This window comes from Corvus kubaryi, unplaced genomic scaffold (assembly GCF_017639235.1).
Source record: "Corvus kubaryi isolate FWS band 111438036 unplaced genomic scaffold, C.kubaryi_AGA036_p1.0 split3-37296, whole genome shotgun sequence".
Classification (NCBI taxonomy): Eukaryota; Metazoa; Chordata; class Aves; order Passeriformes; family Corvidae; genus Corvus; species Corvus kubaryi.
In genome coordinates, this window is record NW_024582086.1 from 2,042,021 (window position 1) to 2,064,320 (window position 22,300).

The following is a 22,300-nucleotide window of genomic DNA, read 5'->3' on the forward strand; positions in this document are numbered from 1 at the left end:
AGAGGAAACAATTTCCTGAGGCTTCCTGCCAGCACAGCCACAACAGATTTTTTTCTTTTAGCAAGAGTTGGAAGCAACAAGCATGATTCTGCTCTGCTACTCGAGGGCAAATTCCTGGCAATGAGAAGACAACTGCTGCATTCTTTCCTGTTTCTCAGAGTAAAACTTGTGGAGCAGCTGTGAACAGGACGAGCCAGATACATTCTGTTTGATTGGAAAGTATTGCTTACTTTACAGGAATATCATGTGGACCCCCAGACGTGATAGAAAATGGATCTGTTCAGGGAGAGGAGTTCCTGTTTGGCAGTGAAGTTTTTTACAGCTGTGACCCTGGCTTTGAGCTACACGGGGCAAGCAGAAGGATTTGCCACGTTGACAAAAAGTGGAGCCCTTCCGCCCCTACGTGCGTGCGTAAGTAGCAAGCAGAGCCATGTGTTGCCCAGGAAAGCTAGAGCAGAAGGAGAGTTTTATCTGGCTTCCTCCCTGTTTTTCCCTCCAGCAGAGGGACTGTAAAAGGAGGAGTCAGAGGAAAAGCCCAGCAGAGAAGTTCTCATTGGCAGTACCTCTCTGATCTGAAGCAAGCTCATTTTGGCACATTGAAATGGCACAAACATAGAATCGTGTTCAGGTCAGTAGAGTAGGAATGTGGCCTGCTGTATCTGACTTGCCTTGAATTGTGCTGTGCAGAGCCTTGGATATCATATTCATCCCTGCCATGCCAAAGCAAGTATATCCTGGCCACTCAGTATGTCTGGATATCACAACTGTGCCCCCAAGGATCAAATCTGGGCTCTCTATCAAGAAGATAACTAATTAAGGGAGCTTGAAAAGAAGCATTTATTACTTATTTCATACAGCTTATAAATAAAATGCCAATATTCATAGTCCTTACCAATAAATAATTTTCCTTCTTCTCCTGCTGAAGTCATAGTCCTATGCCTTGCATTCTTCTCTCTCACCTTTGGTGAATTTACTTGGTGTCCACAGTGTGGGACAGGGGTCAGGATTCTTCTTAATTACTGCCATTGCTCTTGAGCACGTATTGAGATCATCTTCCACTGTAGGGGCACAAAGGAAACTGAAATAGCCTCAGGCCTGCACAGAAGAAATATTCTGGATCCTCTGTTGGCTTGAAAATACCTCATATTTTAAACAACACCAAATACTTTTGGACACATTTTCAGGTGTCTGCAGTGTGAACACCAGAAGAAAGGGCAGGGAAGGAATTGTGTAACGCGTAACAGTTCACAGCTTCTTTCTTGCTGTCTTTCCATTGATTCAGGGTGAGAACAGAGCTATCAGATAGTGTGTGACTCATAAAAAGAACAGTCTTCATTGTGTGTATAAAACTCAAACATTTTCTTTTCTCCTAGAAATTACTTGTGGGCTGCATCCCTCTATTGAAAAAGGAGAGGCCATTTCTACTGGAAGCACATACAGAAGTAATGTAACCTTTGTGTGCAACTCTGGATACCATCTTGTTGGGCCCCAGAACATCACATGTCTTGCCAATGGGAGCTGGAGTAAACCCTTGCCACTGTGTGAAGGTAACTGTTTGGTTTCACGTCCTGGAACATTCTGATCTGGGATAAGCAATAGCTCCTCCCTTATGCATGCATATCATATGATTCAGAGACTGAGTTGCTTTTGAGAAATGATTCTGTAATGTGGGGTTTCTGGAAAATCTGTCAGTGGCAAGAAAGAATGATTTCCATCTTTCTGCCCCACTGACTGCAGTATGAAGTCATAAATGTGTCCTTGTTTCCCTATTTTGCTGGGGCTTTACTCCATCACCGGGAGGAGCTTCTTCTCTAGGTTGGCTACATTTCCTTCCCAGGGCTATTGAGTTTATCTTCTTCAAGATTTATAAGTCTGTGTCAACTTTAAGCATATTGTGTTATTAATTCAGGAATTGTTGGAAGTCCAGGACTAATATCAAGCTGAATTAATAAGACTCCTTCCTTTGCAGAGACCAGATGCAAAATTCCAGTTTCCTTGCTGAATGGGAAAGCAATGTATGAGAACAATACAGTTGGCAGTACAGTAACATATGCCTGTGAGAGGGGATACAGCTTGGAAGGAGAACCAGCAGCAGAGTGCACAAGAGATGGAAGATGGAGCAATCCCTTGCCTCTCTGTAAACGTGTGTGTTTGCTTTGTAATGGAAAAGTTTTTGCAGAGGAACAACAGGAGCAGTTACTAATACAAGCTAAAGCATTAAGCTCTCTGAGTGTATTTTTGTGACAGTAAAAGAACAAGCTGTCTTCTGCATAGTTCCCTTTAGTTGGAAAGCTGACATAAAATGGAGTTATTATAGTCAGCCGTATAGTAGGAGCAGGTGAGAGAATCATTTGGAGGAGAAGGCAAAAGGGAGACTTTATAGTTGTCCACAAGTGACATACTGACAGGGTGTAAAGGAAGAAGCGCCAGACTCTTGTCAGAGTTGCACAGTGGTAGAAGGAAAGGCAATGGACACTAGTTGCAGTAAACGAAGCTCCAGTGAAGTTTCTGAAGAAACTTTTTACCGTCAACAGAGTCAAACAGAGGAACAGAGACTCAGTCAGAGAGGACATGACATCTTCATCCACAGAGTTGCTCAAATTTCGACTGGTCGGGTTCCAGGGCATCTTCTGACCTAGTTGGCCCTGCTTGGAGAAGCAGGTTGGATTTAATGGCTGTATAAATTCTTCTGCAATTCTGTGAAATGGCACATTGTGTACATATGCACTGTGCACACACACACCCACAACAGCCTTCCTTGTTGCTGTATGTGCCTGTAACTAATGTTCAAACCTAGTGTAGTCTTAGGATGGTTAATTGAGACATTTAATTTTTGTATTACAAAGTATTTCTTCATTTTAGCATCAAGAAACTGACATAAATCTCTGCTCTTTATAGAGCAAATATTTTCCACATTTGTGATGAGATCAATAGACCATGCAAGAAAGCCCAGCAAGCTTACAGCCACAAATAAATAAAATTAGAGAAATGCTAAACTCTAATGAATATCACAATAAGTCTCTCATCAAATAGCTGAATTTTTGCTGCTCTTTATTGGTCCAGCCCCTCCGAACATGAAGTAGGATAGATCTGGTTCTCTTTTGTAGAAAGGTTATGGGAAACAGGAAGGACAAGAGAGAATGGTTTCAGAGTAACAAGTAGGATATTTCTCACTTAAATCCTTAGTATGTCCTCTCCTGGCATCAGCACAGTATAGTAGCAAGCCATGTGACAACAGTGAATTAAACATTATTTTATTATTTTATGACCCAAATCTCATAATTTCAAATCAAATTACAAACTGGACTTATATGCAGTATCCATTTCTATTGCTTTTCATATGTTTTGGGTTTGAAATTTGCAGAAAGTATTCTAAAGTGTCCTCTCTTCCTTCTGGCTCTTTTTCTTTCCTTCTTTTCCCTCACACCCTTTCTTTGAACAGCAAACCCTTGTCCTGTGCCTTTCGTAATCCCAGAGAATGCCCTTCTGTCAGAGGTGGATTTTCATGTTGGTCAGAATGTATCCATCAGGTGCAGGGAAGGCTACCAGCTGAAAGGGCAGTCTGTAATCACCTGTAATGCTGATGAGACCTGGACTCCAGCAACAGCGAAGTGTGAAAGTAAGTACATGACACATGGTTCCACAGAGATTGGTACTTCCCAGAGGGCTCTAAGAAGCTCTAGAGAAGAGCTGTGTCTTCTTTCTTTCTAACAGAGTTATTTCTTTAAAAGGATTCAGAGTACGTCTATGTGGGTTGGTGCTTCAACAGTATTCATCCTACTATTTACTAGGCCCTTCTGTAAAGGTATTCTCAATTTACCTTTTGCAAGCCCTGGAGCTGGAATTGGTTGTTGGATACCCTAAATAACCTAAGAATGATTCCCATGAGATTACGGATGATGAGACAGGTTGCAGAAAGAGATGCTGCCTTTTATTATATTTTTTAATACTGACAGAAGGCGTAGTGTCCTTTTGCAAGCATGTCTGAAAGCCTTTTGGCTTCTTCCAAGCATATTGTTTAGATTCATGGCATCACAGAATGGCTTGGATGGGAAAGGATCTTAAAGACTATTTAGTTCCAACCCCTCTGCCATGGGCAGGGATGCCATTCACTAAATCAGGTTGCTCAGGGCCCCATCCAACCTGGCATTGAACACTTCCAGGTATGGGGCATCCACAGCTTCCCTGGGCAACCTCTTCCAGCACCTCATCACTGTCTAGGTAAATAATTTCTTTCTAATATCTAAATTAAACCTGCCTTCTTTCAGTTTAAAATCATTGCCTCTTGTTCCGCCTCTATCTTCTCATATAAATGCTCCCTTAAGAAATTGGAAAATTGCAATGAGGTCTCCCTGAAGCCTTCTGTTATCCTTGCTGAATAATCCCAGCTTTGTCAGCCTGTCTTGATAGGAAAGTTGCTCCTTCCCTCTGATCATCTTTGTGAACCCTTCTGTGGACTCACTCTAACAGATCTATGTCCTTCTTGAACTGAGGACTGCAGCACTCCAGATGGGGTCTCACAAGGGCAGAATAGAATGACCTCACCCTGCTGGTCACACTCCTTTTAATGCAACCCAGGATACAATTGGCTTTTGGGGTTGCAAAAGCACACTGTTGGCTCATGTCCAGCCTCTCACCAAAAAGAACCGCCAAGCCCTTCTCAGGGCTGTTCTCAGTGACTTCTTCTCCCAATCTGTTCTCATGTTTGAGACTGCCCTGACCCAAGTGCAGCACTTTGCACTTGGGTTTGTTGAAGATCATAAGGTTCTCATGAGCCCATTTCTTAAGTTTGACCAGATCCCTGGGCTCCATTACTGATTTACCACCAGAGGTGTGTCTCTGGCACCTCCCCTGGACAGCATTGTGTCCAGGGTTAGAACCTGCATCATGTAGGCACTGCAGCTCACCAACATCTGGATGGTTTCTTCTGTTTAGAGATATCTTGCGGTCCCCCAGCTCATGTAGAGAATGCTCTGATTCATGGTAGCTTCTATCAGTATGGAGACATGATCACCTATTCATGCTACAGTGGGTACATGCTGGAGGGGCCCATGCGGAGCATTTGCTTGGAAAATGGAACATGGACAACACCGCCTACCTGCAAAGGTAAGGATATCTTTTTTATTAACAGAAGGATATCTTAACTTGCCATAAGCACAGAGGTGTCATCCTAGGTGCAATAAAAATGAAAGTGAAATTTTTGCTAGTTTCAGTGCAGTTGTAGTTTCATTCACAGCATTTAAAGTCCAGGTTCTTGCTTTATTTCTAAGTTAAAGAGAAGGCTCCTGTAATTTTTCTCTTTAGTCCTTGCTAGTCTTACAGTTTCTTTTGCTACAGTGTTGTATCCCACACCTAGGATCCTTTCTCCTGACATCTTTTGTGAGAAAATGGCAGAACCAGTCATCTTTCTGACAAGCTGAGCTGTTTCAGAGAAGCACTGCCAGTCAGTTTTTCACAGTCAAAAATCGAACACTGCAGAAACCAAAATAGAACAAATGGGTGCTTATGTTTAAAGTGTGGCAGCTCCTGAAAATCAGTTTGCAATAAAAGATAGATTGATACAGCTGACTAAATAATACACACTAAGCACTCTAGAAAATTCATAGGTTTAACAATATACCAAAGTCCAGCCTTTCTACACTTGGCATACCAGCAGGTATTTGTAATTTTCAGTCTGTTGAGCTAAAACATTCACTTGTTTCAAGCAAAGAATTAACTCTTCCATACAAGAACATTCAAATAAATGAAAAGTTTTGAACAGAAAATGGGGTAACAAACACAAAACAGAAGAGATGACAAACTCAACAATAAAAAACATATATAACCATATTCAAATACTAAGGTAAAGCCACAGATGAGACATAGCAAAAGAGTTCCAGGGTCATAGGGCTTTGGTGGAAAAGATCTTGCCATCTGCCATTTCCATATCAGAAGCTTGGCCTCTGCTGCTGGGTGGCTGTGGAACAGTGAGTTAGCTGTAACCTGAGGTCTTATTTCAGACTGTGGAACAGCCACCATATGACAAGTTGAGCTTTAGGTATTCTGTTTAGAAAGCAAAAAAACCTTACAACACAGCAGTGGCCAGTCACAAGCAGACCCATTCTGTAACATGGCCAGTCACAAGCAGACCCATTCCTGTTCACACAGAAGAAGAAAAGTTCAAGGACACTCACCTGGGAACACTGGAGCCATTATCAGAATTGTCAGGTCTGCCTCTCCTCCTGCAAGTCTCAGCTCCCCATGTCAAAATAGAAGCAACAGCTCTTCCTTCCTCAGAGACTTTCTGTTTAGGTCAGAAGCCCTTTGGAGATAGAGGATTCCATACTGCACTAAGCCTGGCTAATCATGGACCCCTCATCAGTTTTTTTATATTAATTCTGACAGCAAAATATTATGAATGCTGACACCTAAACAAGTTGAGTTGCCCTACTCTATGAAAGCAGGCACTTAGTTAAATTCCTGTATCTGATAATTATAATGTCTTGCCTAAAACATGGATCAGTAGAGCATTTTGACGAGAACCAGAATGAAAGAAGTGGGCTTGCAACTCCTGAATATTTCAGGAATAGAGCAGCTTCTCCTGAAAAACAGGTTTGTCTTTGTTTTGTGACCATGGCTTGCCACTGCCATGAAGAATTACCCATCAAGCAGCCAAGTAGAGAAGATCTGAAGGAAAAGCATCTGAGTTACTTCAGTTGTCATGGTGTATCCAAAAGTTCTGTTGGAAATTCACATTACCAAAGCACGAGGCTGTTTCTGAAAAGTTTGTATTTCTAAACTGTGATTGCTACAGAATTCAAGGGATCTCTGCATAATAGCTACTTTACCTAAGCTAGAATTCATTAGCAAAATTATTTGGATATTATCTATTCCAATTTTAACACTTCAGATTGTTCAACTGTCCCTTTAATATCACCAGCTTTACTTTTTATTCTTATTTTATATTTACAATTATACAATATTTTACAGCAAACTCACATATTTTATCCCAAGAGATGTAACTCTGCTAGGAAAGGTTCATGCCTATTGTTACCAGCAACCAGGAAGGGCTCATCTGCAAAGCACTGTCAAACATGTTCTGTTTGCAACACTGCAGAGTCTACTGGGACTGTTCAGAGGAATAAGTATTAGGGAAAATTATTTTTAAAAAATGAAGTGAAGAGGTGAACAGATGATGAGGGTGGAAAACAAAGCAGGATAACCTGTGTATTAGGGGAGAGGAATAACCATTTCCCTCCTCTTTTCACCTAAAAGGGGAACTAAAAAGAACTAACGATGTTTCTGAGAGGACTTTCCTGCATTTTCATGACACGTCAAAGTGATCTTTCAAAACTGCTTTATAATTCATGTGAGTGATTTTCCTAACAAAAGCCCTACAGGACCCAAGCCTTTGTGGTCTACATCAGAAACAACATGAAAGCACTCTTTGTAATGGCTCATGCTGCATTTCTTGTTTATGGCTGTGTGAGTTGATTATTAATGTGTCCTAAGCCTGCTTGAAACATTCTGTCCTGGTTGAACAGGTTAGTTAACATAAATGTTATAATTAAAAAGCAGACTTCTTTAGCTTCTTTGGAAGAGCTCTCACCACAGCTGCACTTGCCTGAATCACTACTGGTTAGAGGTTGCCAGCCAGATTCTGATCTGAGTTTCAGGGGTGAGAAGTATTAGCCTGGATCTGCTGATTGTAAATATCTGCAGGACTCGTCAGGCTGCACAGATGCACACAGCTTACCTGACTCCAGTTAATTCTTCCTGAAGTGCTCTAAAATCTGTCTTGTCTGTTTGCCCTCTTCCCACATCTTACTGACTGTGAGTCGTCAGTGTGGAGCTGTCAACCAGAAAGTTCGTACTCCTTCAGCAAACAAGAACATTATGAGAGGGAAGCTGGGGCCTGAGGAAATTGTTCACTTGCAATGACAGAGAAGCTTTTTCCAAAGCTCAGAACAGATAACAGAATTTATTTTTCCCCTTCTGACCCATGTTTGTCTTGCAGGAGTGTAATGCTTTTGTGTCCTGTGAAGATAAATTTGCAAGGAGATCTCAAAAGATTGGTGCTGTGGATGTGAGATTTACTACCAGTAACTAAAGTCACAGTTGATGGTTCCTTTTCTCTCCCCAGCAGATCAGGACTGCATTTGCCCTGCTTGCTTTTACAATAGCAAAAAGTCCAAAAGATAATGAGATCCCAGCTTAATTTCCAGTCCCAAGCATTTTTCTAGTTCTTGTCCATTGATAAGAATAATCCCCACAGCTACAGACAAATAGTCTCTGCTTGCCTAAATTGGTGTATAACAAGTGCATACCTAGGGATGATACAGTCTCGTCCAGTTTCATAACCATGACCTGGGCAGAAATCCAGGAAAAGCCTATCTGCCTGACATCTGATTACTGAGTGTCATGGAGTTGCCATCCAAAGCTATTTGTATCTCATGGAAAACCTGCATCTTCTACATTGACAGTGAGAGAAAATACATTTCAGAGAACTTATTTCATGGACTTTGAATTTAACATGGGATATCATTTATACACGAATCTTTTATCTCACATGCCATTATACATTTGTGGAATATCGTTTAAATGGTAGCTTTAAATGGTGTTTTCATTGCTCAAAAGAAATCTGTTTGGCACACTGTTCTGCTTTAGTCAACACCCAGAGACAAGCTGTCTGTGTAGTAATAGATATTTTTACAACAAAAATTTTCAAAATCACAGTTAAAATATTGCAAATTATGTTAACCTTTCAGAGGTCTCTTCCCATTCTCATTATCAGCTGACACTTGATGGGAAGGCTCTTGAGATTGAAAAATAAAATGGCAGAGCTTTGGCCTCATTTCAACAGACTCCAAGCTGTAGCTTGCATCTTGGCATGGCTTAGCTCCAGGAGTGACTCAAGTTTGTCTCTCTGAGGGAAAGATTTGCATTCTTTCCAATGTGGGCTTCAGGTTTGAACAGTATTTCAGTGTGCCAATCCACTGTTTGTATTTAACGCTAATATTGTACAAGATCTGAAACACTCAAAGCTTAAATGCATATTTTGGTCACCTAATGACTAGTTAAAGATAGGATGCAATTAGCAGTTCAGATTGAGTTTCCTGAGATTGCTGTCAGTCTGATTACTTATTTGTTCTGTAGTATTGTCTCGAAGGCACAGTTTTTCATTTTCCCTTTATAACGGGAAAAGATTGTACTTCCCCAATGATCTTTAAGCATAATATGTTTGTGCATAGCTTTCACGTGATTTTCTAAAGTAGTCCTGGTTTTCCTGGATGTGTGAGACAAGATACAGTGCAGTGTTATAGAAATGACAGTGAAGTCCAAAGTCTATCCAGTCCAAGGAACATACTGGCCCAGCATGATGGAGTCCACTCCAAATTCCGCACTTTTATGATCAGGTGCTTATTAATAGGAACGCAAGCCAAGGGGCACTAGTCAGCATGAATGCTAAGTGAGGTTTACAGTCACACTTTGAGTTCCACAGATGAACACCTTCTGTGCCAGTGCTGCACCCTTTTTGGCCACTTCTCCTTGTGCTGGATGATAGTGCAGTAAAAATTGCCTGTTCTACCACGCAGTGTTAATCTTACTTTAGACATACCGTATATTAAGCCAGATGGCATTATGTTGGTGTTTCATACCAAGGGTAGAAGAAAGCTAGATTCCATTCCAGAGCCAATTCAGAAGGCCTGAGGAAGGGGTGAGGAAGGTAATAGGTTTTTATGGTGTATTGTATGGGTATTGTATTTCATTTTGTTTTACAAAAGTTAGTGGGGAAAAACAGATAAAGCATAGTGTCAGCCTTGGAACATTTTCCAAATAATTTATTCCACTATAAATAGGTCTACATTTTCATTCTTTCCATGGATAATTTTTTGATTGTCTTAATGGTTCCCACACTCTTGCTTACAGTACCTAATCAAACACACAGAGCCAGAAGATGATGTAGCCCTTGAAATCAGAATCAAGCAATGTTTCTGAACTTCACTGCATTTGTTTGTTCTGCTTTAAGCTTTACAACTGCAAAGACCTGTGCAAGATTCTGAGTTGCTAGGCTTCTAATTCACTGTCCTGAATTAGTAATGAAATCGCGCTGTTTCCAGCTGTCTGCCGGTTCCCGTGCCAGAACGGTGGCATCTGCGAGCGACCCAACGCCTGCTCATGTCCCGATGGCTGGATGGGCCGTCTCTGCGAGGAGCGTACGTACATCATCCCTAACACTAATCTCTAGGGTGTTGTAGGTAAGACAAGTGAATTTACCACAGTGAACCAGGTGGGAAAATAAAAAAGCATAAGAGCCAAAACCATAAAAATCATTAATACATTCTGCTTGACAAATGAAAAAGATCAGAGAGGTATATACTTATGGCTTGTTTCTAGAAAAATAACCATTCCCTGACATCTTCAAAGTAAAACAAGCAATATTTAAATTGATGTGATTTTGTTTCTGGGTGCTCTTTCACTGTGGTTGAAGAATACCTTGTTTCAGTTCTCCAGAGTCTGTTTCTAACAGCAATACCTGGTAGTTTTGGGGAACAAACAGGGATTAGAACAGAGGAGACATGACTGTTCTGCTGGTGGCTGCATTAGTCTCTTGGCTTACATATTTATCAGCCTGTGGTTATGAACCTCAACAATTCATTGTTCAAATACTGCAATGTGTTACCTTTTCCATGCTATCCCTGCTGACCTGTGTATTTCTACCTCACAAATTCTAGACTGGCTTTTCCTGCCATAGATCTCAGAATGGTTAGAGAACTGGACCTGTTCTCACTGAAAAGAACCAAATCTGACTGTTGACTGTGTCAGAAATTCCTTGGGTAACATTTGGGAATGCCAGTTTGAACCATGTTTCACTTTTTCTTCATGGTGGTCTTAGCACAAGGAATTTGGGAGATTTAACCCTTTCAGGCTGGCATAGCTGCTGCATGAGGAGCCTTATTACTGTACACATGGTAAGGCATGGGTCTATGTGGATAGAAAAGGAAAGTACCCTTACTGTATTTAGTATTCAGTATGGCCCTGATGTAAGGCTTTAGCATTTCCAAGAACATCTACAGCAGGGGTGGTGTCACTGTCCCTGAATCTGAGTCACTGCCCCTGACTCTGAGTATACATGGAAACCTACAAAAATTGTGCCCATTCTCATCTAGTTCTTGGAGAAGAATATGGTTCAAGCATTTAAGATGTATCATATGTTAAAATGGTCCTCTGAATCTATCTCTGCAGCTTTCAAGTCTTCTCTGTGACAGTGTCAGTTGCACATGGCACAAATTAGTGGTAGATACAGAATGAGAACAAGAGGTTCAGCAAGTTTTGTCTTTTTGCATTTATGGAAACTCCAGTCATGTGGTACATTCACACAGGCCCTTTTTTCTGTCCCTATGACTGTCAGTATCACCACAGCCATACATGCAACTCAGTCATGTAAGTCTCACAGTTTCAGCAGAAACTGTGAAGTAGTACCAGACACAGAAACTGTGTCTGACAAAATTGTGTTTGGCATCCCACAGCTGAGTTTATTAGTTTCATCAGTAATGACACTTGAAGCATTCTCTGGAACCAGCCATTTCATTTATGATCCCAGCTCTTTCAATCTGTCATCCCAGCTCAGGAAAAGAATTTGCACAACTGGTCAGTGCAACCCCAAGTTTGCATTGCTTGTCAAGCAAAGTGCGCCAGTGAACAGAAAAGACGGGCTTAGTCTTTGAAGTTAAGGGCCTGTTCTGGAAGCCCAAGGAATTTCTGAGTGCTAGCACTGAGCACACGTCTGTCAGGATCAGGCCACAATAAGGCTGCTGACAGAATTTAGTCACCTTGTAGTTCACAGAACATTTCACAGAAAAGGTAAGATCCATCTTCCTAAGAGAGTCCTGTCCATTCTAAAAAACAGGCAGACTACTGCAAGTTTAATGATATAGAAAAGTATTTCTCAGTGATAAGGGTTAGTCCATGTGAGGTCCATGGAAACTCATAATTATTTTCTTATCCAAGCTGACGGCACCTGCTCAGCTTGACCTCTGCTGAGCAGCAGAAGAGGAAGAACCCCTACCTCAGTCTTCTTCAGACCTCATTCACCCTCCCAATATAAAACTCTAATGGAAGTGCCCCTTGAGGGTCCAAATTTGAGACCCAGCTCAACCCTTGCTCTTATTAGAGCATGTACCCTCAAGTACTTTTTTCACTTAACATAGTGGAGATAAGAGTTTTGTGAAGGTACTTAAATCATGAACATATGGGAGTTTTGCAGATCTGCTCAGAGGAGCAGTGTAGCCTGATTGTTGCTCTGTCCAGAGGTCATCAGCTGCTTGGTATGTGCTTTGTTTCTTCCCCAAAGGTTCCAGCCCAAGTCTTGTTTCACCCAAAATGCCTTGTATCCAAGCTGCCTTTCCCCAGGGGACTTACGGTCTCACCTGTCTCAGCATGTTTTTACTGGCCTAGACAAAGTGCTTTTCTATGGGCGGGGCATAGATTAACTTGTTTTGGATGCTACATCTGTGAGTCCAAAGAATTCATGAACAATCCTATTTTTGTAATTAAAGTATGAACTGATTTTGTTAGGACCACCACAGAAGTGGCCAGTGTCTGTGGATATTATACCTGGGATAAAAGGAAACAGCCCTGGCTCATTTCCCATGAACACAGGGCCTCCAAGCATCTGAGGGACTCTAGGAATTGCTCCAGCCTATCCATTTCTTTGCCACTACTCCTTGTCATATCTGGGTGCCATGCCAGCAGTATTTGCTTCTCATGCCTTGTCGGTAGATCCTGCTCAACTCTGCTGATACTCCATGCAATCACTTCAAGGGGTAGTGGAGTTTCTATTTAAACATAAGTTCATCTTTTGCACACTCTATTCTTTGCTTTCATGGGAGGTAATGCTTTTCTCTGGTTCTCTGCTCTTCTCCTTAGCAATATGCATTCTGCCGTGTCTCAATGGAGGTCGCTGTGTGGCCCCTTACCAGTGTGACTGCCCCCTCGGATGGACTGGATCACGCTGCCATATGGGTAAAACTTCTCACCTGCATTTTTTCTCACTTTTTATGACTACTAGCAATACCTAGCACAGTTCTCTAGGGACTCATGGAACTCCTAAGCTTCTTGCAGGAAAAGCTAGGCCTACAATCATATTCCTGGAGGAGTTGCTGTCCCCAGCTGTAAACTACTTTCAGATTAGTCCCTCCCTGATGAGTCTTTAAAATTCCCAGAAAATCTTGCTCTGGTAAAGGACAGACAGTATTCCCAAAGTACTCTCTGCAAAAAGCAATGCAAAGGAGAAAGGGTTTCCAGGGAGAAGAATAAAACAATTCTTCTCAATTCCAAGGGCATGATTTTCATTTTCATCTTCTGGAAATTCAGGTCATCATTAAATTGACAAACAAGCTGCAGGTATTGTAGAGGTTTTTCACCACATAGCTGTCTGGTTTGGTGGATTCCCACTAATTGCCTGGGTACTGAATCAGGAAAGACAGCAGAGCAAAGCAAGGATTTAAGGGTGGTTGAGTTTAATGGGTACGTCATACATGGCTGCCTTACATTAGGTATCATCTAAGTTCTCTGAACAAATCCAATGTGCACTTCTTTTTACTAGATCTCTTACTTGCATCTAACCAAAGGTGAAGGGCATGGAGCACACAAAAATAGAGAGGGGTAGGAGGACGGTAGTGATTCCTGATGTCCAGGTCTGTGTCCTGACCAGTCAGTTTGTGTGAGATGAGGTTGACTGCAGTTATGGAAAATATTTGAACCTGAGGCTTAGAATATCAAAACTGAACAAATGCCAGTTTTGGAAAGACTTTTCCCTGTGAAAAGACAGTAAAACTCAGCAACTGAGTTGTTACTGAAATGTCTTTCAATCATTATTAGATCTTAAACAGTTACAAATATTAGCTATTTTGAAAAATATCTTTTGCAGTTTCTTCACTGTATTTTATGTCCGGGTGCACCTTAACTTATTTTTAACAGGGATTTAACATGAAAGCCCAGTTTTGCCTTCCTGCAAGACTTGGAAGTAGCTGATGGTGTGAGCTGGGAAGGAATCCATGCCTCTGTTAATGAATGTTCATAGTATTTGTTTAACTGATAAGAATAGTGATTTTAGGGGATAAGCTGTGTGATACACTGCAAACCCAACACTTCTGCAGAAAACTGAAATACCACAGGGAGCATTTTAACTCTGAACTATTGTCTTTTGAAGGGACTCTTGCCTAACACATAATGCATCATTTCCGCTCGTATTTCACAAGCTTTGCAGCTGTAATAGATGCTTGAGGAGGATAGATGGCTTCTTCACTTTTGGGCCAGAAATTCAAATCTGTACAGGCTTGACTTACTTTTCAGTAGCTAAAGGGAAAATTCTAGTGAAAATTGCATCTGCGTCATAGACACTGCTTATGAAGTTTTTTTAATCACTTCTTGTTTCAGCTACTGATATTGACATTATGCTGTGACAGAGAAGTACTTCAGTGACAGCTAAAGATGTTGCAATCATATGCTTCATTCCAAAATCAGAAGTAATTTTCAACATTACCTACATGGTGCACTTAATTGTATATGGATGGCCTATCACTACAGCCTCCTGCCATTGTTTGTTCTTGTTTGGCCCAGAGGAATTGGAGTCGTTTTTTTGCATTCCTGTGACTCCTCATTTACATTTCCTGTAATTCCGTGTTAATCAGTGTTTCCTGATGCATATTCCTTGCAAAAATATTACCCAGCCTTTGTCCTCACTAGTATCTTTAGGTCTGTTCTCTATGTCTGGCATTATCTACTTCAAAGTATTCACATCTTTCAATTTTCCTGCAATAAACATGTCTGTGTTTGAAGTACCTCATTAAGTGCGTATCTAAATTGGTTCTGTAAATTGTATGGTTCTTTACCTTTCAATCTCAAAACTGATTGGAAGACTTGAAACTTTGACTCTTGTTTGATTACTTGATATCCTTGGGTTTGACTGTCACAAGAAAGCATGTTCAACTAGGCTCAGCATGACCTGGAAGGTAGACAAGGGGTTTTTCTCTAACACCCTGTTGCACCTAGTCTCACCTCTTAGGGCTATCCAGTGTCTTTCAGAACCTTACTGTCACTCTCTGCTTCCTTTCTTTGTCTCCACATAGGTGCCATTGTGTGAAATCTTACTCCTTGCTTAGTGTTGATCTGCACATGGCTTTCTGACCTTCAACTTCCTCTGCTGTTTCTTTCTATACTTTTTTACCATGTTTGATGTCTGCTTGTCTTGGCTAGTGTTAAGCTGTCACATTCCTTGTTTTAAAAAAGTCTACATTTTATTCCTATTCTCCAGTTTATGTTATGACTCGTCTAATTCCTCCTCCTGCTTCCACTTTCCTTTGTTGTCTTAACTGGAATCAGAAACAACAGAATTTTTAAGGCAATGTAAAATTACACACTGGCTGCTTCATGCAGCTCATACAATGCAGCAAAAGTAATAGAGTCAAATCACACTTAGCAGACGTGTGCTTCTCAGGCTGCCCTTTCCATTCCTAAGGCAGGATGGATTTTCAGTGCCCTGCTCCTTAATCAGCTTGCTGTGGTTGTGTTCATTAATGCAAATTTGTGTGTGTGTTTGTATGCAGCTGTTTGCCAGTCGCCTTGCTTAAATGGTGGGAAGTGCATACGACCAAATCGGTGCTACTGTCCCTCTTCCTGGACTGGACATGACTGCTCTAGGTAAGTGTTGCTGAGCACTGTCCCAGAGCTAGGCTGAATCATACCCTACTGAACTCTAAATCTGAACAATGAGCAAATAATTTTAACATTTCGAGCATCTCTAGGTTCTGTAAAACAGTAACCTTAAGATGCCTCAAGATTTATGGGCAATATGGATAGATCTTAGAGAGTACTGTGCAAAATTATTGCCAAACTTCTAGAAAGCTCAGAAAATTGTATATTTACATGTAAGGAGACAGGCAAACCTGCAATGTTTAGACTGGTTTTTCATGATGTAAATGGAAGTGGAGTTTTGACATGGAATACAGAATATTCTTCAGGAAATTTTAGTGGCCTACTGTTTACTAGAGCTCATTATTAACTGTATATACCTCAGCTGGGTCCATGTTCAAGACTAGGCTCATGCAAGAGTTGTTATAAATAATAGGTCATCTTACACCCAGCGTTGAGTGATGTAATCGTTTAAAGAGTACGACACACTGCCTCTGAGGCAAGTCCCAGTTCAAATCTCCTGGCAGCTCTAGGGCCATAAAACACATGATAGCAAAAATGTTTATACCGCGACTCACACAGGCTCCTGCTGAACACATTGGTCATTATCCTGGAGAGCTAAATAAGAACCACATGAATATTAATATTTTTCTGCAGGAGACAGACAAAGCCTGTGACATTAGCCCTGCAGGATTGAGTCTAGCAGCTTGTCCCTTCCAGAGCTGTTTTAAGAGGAAGTTTCCCAAACACAAGTGGGTGGGTGAAGACTGAAACAAGCTCTGACATCTGTTTCATATTTTGTTAAGCTTTGGCCTCCATTACCTGTGGCCCTTTATGGGGTATGATACCTTTCTGACAATTCTAAAATAATACAGGCAAATGCCACGATAGCAGAGAATCACTGCTGCAGGTTAACAAGGTGTGATTTATAAGGGGAAGCTGAAAGATCCCAAAGCTTTTACCAGCATGCAGAACAAGACTAGCTCCAAACTACTCTGTGATGAGCCATGACTAAAATTAAATGTCAGATATCTCTATTCCCCATGCCTACTGTCTTCCCCTCTTTGAGCTGTGGCACTCTAATCCCTGGTATAATTTCAGACACCATCCTCTTGTACCTCACTGTTAATCGTTTGGTATGTTCAGCACACCCCTGATTTTATTTTGTTTGGGTTTTTCAATGCAGGAAACGGAAGGCTGGATTCTATCCCTTTTAACATCAGAGCAGCAATTCTACATTCAGATATCTTTCTTCAGCCTAGGCACCAGGGCTTGGAATCTAATGCGTTGTAAATCAAATCCATTGTTTCCCTTCCCCCACCCCTCCCCAGCTCCCTTGTTTTGTATTTTATTTTGTGATACATTTTTACAATACCTTTCAATTTTTAAAGAAATACTCTGTATTTTTCATTTACAAAAGTGTTATCAAATATATGCTGCTACACAGATGTCATACACACATACACATACAAATGTAAAGATTCCTACAGTCCACTGAGGAAGAGGTTGTTTAAAGTGAAGTCCCTCCCATTTCTTACATTAAGTAAACTAATTAAACTGTACTATACTGCCAACTATGATTAAACAGAATATGGCAATTCTGCTTACCAGCTGCCAAAGCATACTACTGTCCAGCAACTCAACAGTAAAGAGTGTTACACAAGGCTGACAGAGCCACTAAACTCTGCATTGGGCCTGACTCTGAATTTCAGCTGATAAAAATTATAACTGCATGTGATAAAGTCGGTGTTGTAACCACAGTTTCTGGTGAGCATAAGGAGAAGATTCTGTAGTGTAGTTTATGTGACATTAACTTCATTGGAGAGTGACTTAATGGGAGGCATCTGCATGAATTTTACCTGAGATTTCTTGGTTAAATAGTCAAAATTGTAGAAGAGATGAGGGAACATCATCTCATTGAGAGAAGAATGGACTAAGTCTAGCCAACAGGAGCCTTGGAAGCTTTCTGACCTACAGGCAGTGCAGGTGTAGCTCTAAACTGGATAATCCAGGAGCCAGCAGTAGGAAGCAGGCAGATCTCTGAAACCTGCACTTTCCTTTTGCCATGGGACACACCACCTGCCTGTAACCACCATCCCTTTCCTATGTAAATGAAGTACATATCTAGCAGCTACCTGCTAGGTGAATGTTTTTGATATCTGGGGTTTAGGTCCCAGTATTTGACTGCCCCTGAGTCGGAGAGTGAAGGCAACGGTTACGTTTACAGGTGAAAGTTTGCTATCTGCATTTTTGTTATGCAGAACCCTCAGAAAACTGGAAAAAGCCTGTCTTGAGAACACACACATGTAGAAATGCTCAGCTGACTGAGAAATACCAAGAGCATACATGCTATCAGATGTCTCTTTCTCACACTGGTAATCCCATTGCATCTGAGGAAAGCACACACCTGAGTGCCACCATTAAGTCATACTCTGATGAACTGAAATGCTAAGATTTGTGATTAAGTAGGGTGGTGGAATTACAAGGCAGAAATCACATGCATTTTTTGAAGTCACATATGTGGCAATTGTCATCAGTAAACAAAAAGTCTGATCTATGAAAAAAGATCTTGGAGTCAGAACCGAAGACTCATCGATCAGAAGCTCCATTTTTCCCAATAGTAACAGAAAAGTGTAATTTGCAGTCATCATTGGGAAAGAAAAAGGAGAAATAAATTTTACCTTCTGTAGCTTCCTATTCCTGCTTAGCTACCCTCCAGATTAAGAGTGTGCACAACTGCCCCACCCCACTCACCTTCATGGATGTACCTTCCTTTTATGCATGAACCCTGACACCAAAATGAGCTCGCAGTTACAGTAACAGGGCTCTAGTAAATACTGACACATAACTGATGGCTGTTAGCCCAAGACCAGAAACAGGGAAGAAAGAAACAAGCAAAGTTTTCAGCTATTAGGAGCTTTCAGCCAATTTAAAAAAAAAAAAAACAGATAGTAAAAAATAGGAGTCATTAGGGGATCAGATTAATGTGAATGTAGATTCTTTCCCAGTGGGAGCTGCAACCAGCTGAAGAGTTGTGGTTTTAGCTCCCACAACCTTCTTTTTCTAATGGACTCTGCTAGCACGTAGCAAAAATCTTCTCCCAGCTCCACAGCCATTGATGTTTGCAGCTTTGACTGAAGTTAAGTGTCCAGTAAGTAATGTCCACATTTCAACACACAGTCACCACCATTTGTAGGCACTTTGCTGCTTGACTTCCTTGCTGCCTTACCAGCAAATGAAGGGAAGCTGCAGTGAGTAGCACAGGACTTCTCAAGGGAAAGAGTGCATAGGTGAGAAAAGCAGATCTTAATTTATATGTCATTCTCACATTGGTGTCCCTTTTCCAATGTGCTTCTCTGGTGTGTCCCCTGATTCTGTCCTGGTCATCTCCAGAGCAGAACAGCAGTGGTGAAGAGAGTGCTTAGATCTAGCAGGACATTGCTGGAGAGTTTAGGGCTGAAGAATAGCTTTTAGCACCTCAGCTTCACACTAGTGACTAGTACGTGAAGTCCTGGGAGCAACCCAGTCAACACGTTTTGTCTTATGTGGTGTTAGGACAGAATAGCTGAAACTAGAGGCTGTTATATTAGTGCTATTGATGATGTTTTGATACTTGCTGGAATATTTTTCCCTCCCTACCCAGTACTGTATTGTCATTTATGTCACTGCTTGTTGTGTGTTTTAAACGACTTCCATGTGATGCACTTTACACTGTAAATAAAGCTGCACCCTGTTTAGTACCTATATAGAGGCAACATTGCACTCTTTTCATAATGCCTCACAACAATGGTATTAACCTACCTTTAGGATCTGCTGGCACAGACTACAGAAATAGACCTCCACTCAAGCAGAAAGACAAAATAATTGCCAGCAATCTTAAAAGGTTGTGTTGGATTAGTTCAGGTTTGATCTGCAGATAAAAATGCAGTTAGCACCTCATTTTTCAAATCCTTTCTGTTTCTAGGGCATAGTTTTAAACCTTTAAGAGCCAAATTTACCAGTGGCATAAAGACTAAAACCTGTTTCACTCACTGCTGATGGAGATACAACTTATTTTATTCTGCACCAGTACTGGAATTTTTAAAGCTATGGAAATGCCCGTATTCCTGGATAGATGAGGTAAAGAATGACTGTAGCAGAAAGAAAACTTTGTAACTCAAATATCACTTGTCCAAACAAGGAGCACATATGATATAACAGTCAAAAGATTTAGGATGTGAAGCTTTTCGAGGTAATATTGTAAGCCTGTCAAGGTTTGGATACACAAGCAGTAATGGAGACTTGGAAGTGCAAAAAGTGGGCAATGCTTGAAAGCCTTCCCCTAAGCCAGCTACTCAAAATGTGGTGTGAGGTTACTGATAGTGTTGTTAATGAAGCCCTGAAATTTGATGTGTATGTTATAGAAAAGATAGAAATCTGCATCTCAGATTTTCAGTACGTTAAATACTGGTAATAATCATGAGTGGGAACAGCTGGGCTGCCTGTGCACATGGATTCAGATCTTGTGCATGCTCTAGAAACACAGAGAACTGCTTTATTTAAAGGGAAGTGTGGTAAGAACAGGCTCTTTCCTTGGCCCTGTTCTCTTTGTTGTGAACACTGAACAAGCTAAAACTCTGAAAGGAATCTACTGACACCTATGTCTCTCTGCTTGGAAGTACACTGGGAAATGTTTGTGTGTGACTGATCTCACAGCGGCAGGGCACTGGACAGGGTTAGTGTGTGCCAGCAGTTGTTATCATGAGGAGTCACCTTAACAGTCTGACCAGAGATCTCTTTTGCATCTCAGCACAGGAACAGTTTGTGCATCTCTGAGTTGTCTTAGAGCAGTTTGGATCCTCACTGCAGAAAGGATCCCTGCTGCTTTTACTGCACTGCAGATTCTTCTCTGGGATAACATACCCTGACCACACATTTCCAGCAGTGAGATACAGGAGTTGCAGTACCCAGACGCAGCCCAGGTGGAATATGCAGTATCATTATTGATCTGTTTCTCTAAGGTTATTTCCACTCGCGCGCATAATGCAGAGCACTTCTTCATATATCCATCCCATGTAAGACGAGCTCCTCTCCCAGCAGCAAGGCTGCATTTCCATTACCCTTGTTTTCTAGCCTGATGTGTTGCTAGTGTCTGCCAATATCAAGGTCTGTGGGCTTGCCACCTGTCCCTGCTGAGCTTGGAGCACTGCAAAAGCTGATGCTCTTCACAAGCTTATAGGCATGGTTCTTCAGCGCAGGCTTGTCCATCCTGCCAGATGTGCCTCCTGTAGATGGACCAGCATGACCACTTTGTGCTGTATCATGCATGGCCTAGTGAACAAGACACTTGAGTTTCTCCCAGACAGTGGCAGACTGTGCCACCACAAGAAAGTCACTTCAAGTCTTCCCATTTTACAGGTCAGATGAGCCCTTCCTTCTCCCCCAAGGTCCTGCAGATTTAAAACGACACATGAGATTCAAGCATGATTATCACATTTACTAATGGTAGCTCTTCTGTAGATGTCATCTTCACACCTCATTGCTAGTTCAGTGGACCAGCACTAACCTTGATCTTTTCAGTCTAGTGTCTTTGCTGAATGTAAATCTTATTCCTTCAAATTTTCATTTGCAACCAACATCTGCTGAACAGATTGTTCTGAAAACTCAAGTTCTCTCTCTGTCTCCAGAAACTTTGAGGCTATGACAATGTCATTGATTGCAGAGTGGCACCAGTTCTGTTTGGACCCAGAGCCTGCATGCATGGCAAAGGCCAGAAAAGGAGGCTGCTGGGCAGGGACAGGTTGTCACTGTGATACGGCTGGCCTGCACCACATAGGAGGCCAGGAGCATGGTGAGGACTGACCCTGGATCTCTGCTCAGTGCTCTTCTCTCCTCGATGACAAATTTTGCCATGCTGTATGCCAGCAGCCTCAGGAAATCAGTCTGTTGTTATGCAACCAGGTGGCAAAGAACAATCACAGCAGTCACCACTCCCAGCTCATCTATACCCCACAAACAAATCCAGGGCTTTCCTGGCTGCCTATTAGTCATGCCTTCCCTTCCTATCCCCTCCTAGCTGCTTCCTCAGTACAGTCCATTTATTTCACTCTGTTTTCAATAGTTTGGCTGTAGTCCTTCTTCCTCATTTGGGAGTGGCATGATTTTTTGTAGCTAACTTAGAAGTGGCCAGGATTCATTGGATATGAAGCCAGCAGCCTCACTGGCTGGGAGGGAGGCACAGTGTCAGCTGCTGCTGCCTGGCCTTGCCTTGCTTTGCCTTGCCATCCCTTCCTCTTGCACTCCTTGGCCATGCTTTTCATTTTACAGATACTTGGTTATGCTTGCAGCTGCTGGGTGTGTGTCTGCATTTTCCAGGCAGACACCAAAGGCACAGAGCAGAGGCACATCCAGATCAGCTTACAATAGCTGGGGAGAAGATGCTGTTGCCTTTTCCCGCTGCACTGCAGCAGCCTAGGGTTGCCCTTTTCCCTGACATCTGCTCCACTGTTGTGGCTCACAACTGATTTCTGCATCTATCCTTGTGCAGCTCTGTCCATGAGACTGCAGTTTCATAGGCGAGGTCATGACCAGGGTCCTGACCTGGTGCATAGGACACAGGAGTCCTGTGATATGCAGAGATCCCATC

General features: G+C 41.8%; 1 protein-coding gene and 1 long non-coding RNA gene across 4 annotated transcripts in view; one reads left to right on the forward strand and one right to left on the reverse strand.

Moving 5' to 3' along the window:
• The window catches only part of SVEP1 (sushi, von Willebrand factor type A, EGF and pentraxin domain containing 1), a 120,729-nt gene extending 101,310 nt beyond the window's left edge, over positions 1 to 19,419 (forward strand). Inside the window, exons 42-50 of one of the 2 annotated variants that reach the window (XM_042015335.1) lie at positions 238 to 411; positions 1,374 to 1,547; positions 1,970 to 2,143; positions 3,443 to 3,619; positions 4,936 to 5,106; positions 10,101 to 10,196; positions 12,910 to 13,005; positions 15,591 to 15,684; positions 16,862 to 19,419. In XM_042015335.1, the coding sequence (XP_041871269.1) occupies positions 238 to 411; positions 1,374 to 1,547; positions 1,970 to 2,143; positions 3,443 to 3,619; positions 4,936 to 5,106; positions 10,101 to 10,196; positions 12,910 to 13,005; positions 15,591 to 15,684; positions 16,862 to 16,892 (1,187 nt within the window). In that variant the 3' untranslated portion in view covers positions 16,893 to 19,419. Of the gene's footprint in view, positions 1 to 237; positions 412 to 499; positions 900 to 1,373; positions 1,548 to 1,969; positions 2,144 to 3,442; positions 3,620 to 4,935; positions 5,107 to 10,100; positions 10,197 to 12,909; positions 13,006 to 15,590; positions 15,685 to 16,861 lie in introns of those variants that run through there. The other variant, XM_042015336.1, reaches the window with a different exon arrangement.
• Positions 1 to 22,300, reverse strand: part of LOC121658431 — a 59,083-nt gene that overhangs the window by 3,486 nt on the left and 33,297 nt on the right. The window contains exons 2-3 of one of the 2 annotated variants that reach the window (XR_006013967.1): positions 6,174 to 21,104; positions 893 to 1,058 (exon numbers count right to left, since the gene is read on the reverse strand). This is a non-coding gene — a long non-coding RNA (uncharacterized LOC121658431). Of the gene's footprint in view, positions 1 to 892; positions 1,059 to 4,907; positions 21,105 to 22,300 lie in introns of both variants that reach the window. The other variant, XR_006013968.1, reaches the window with a different exon arrangement.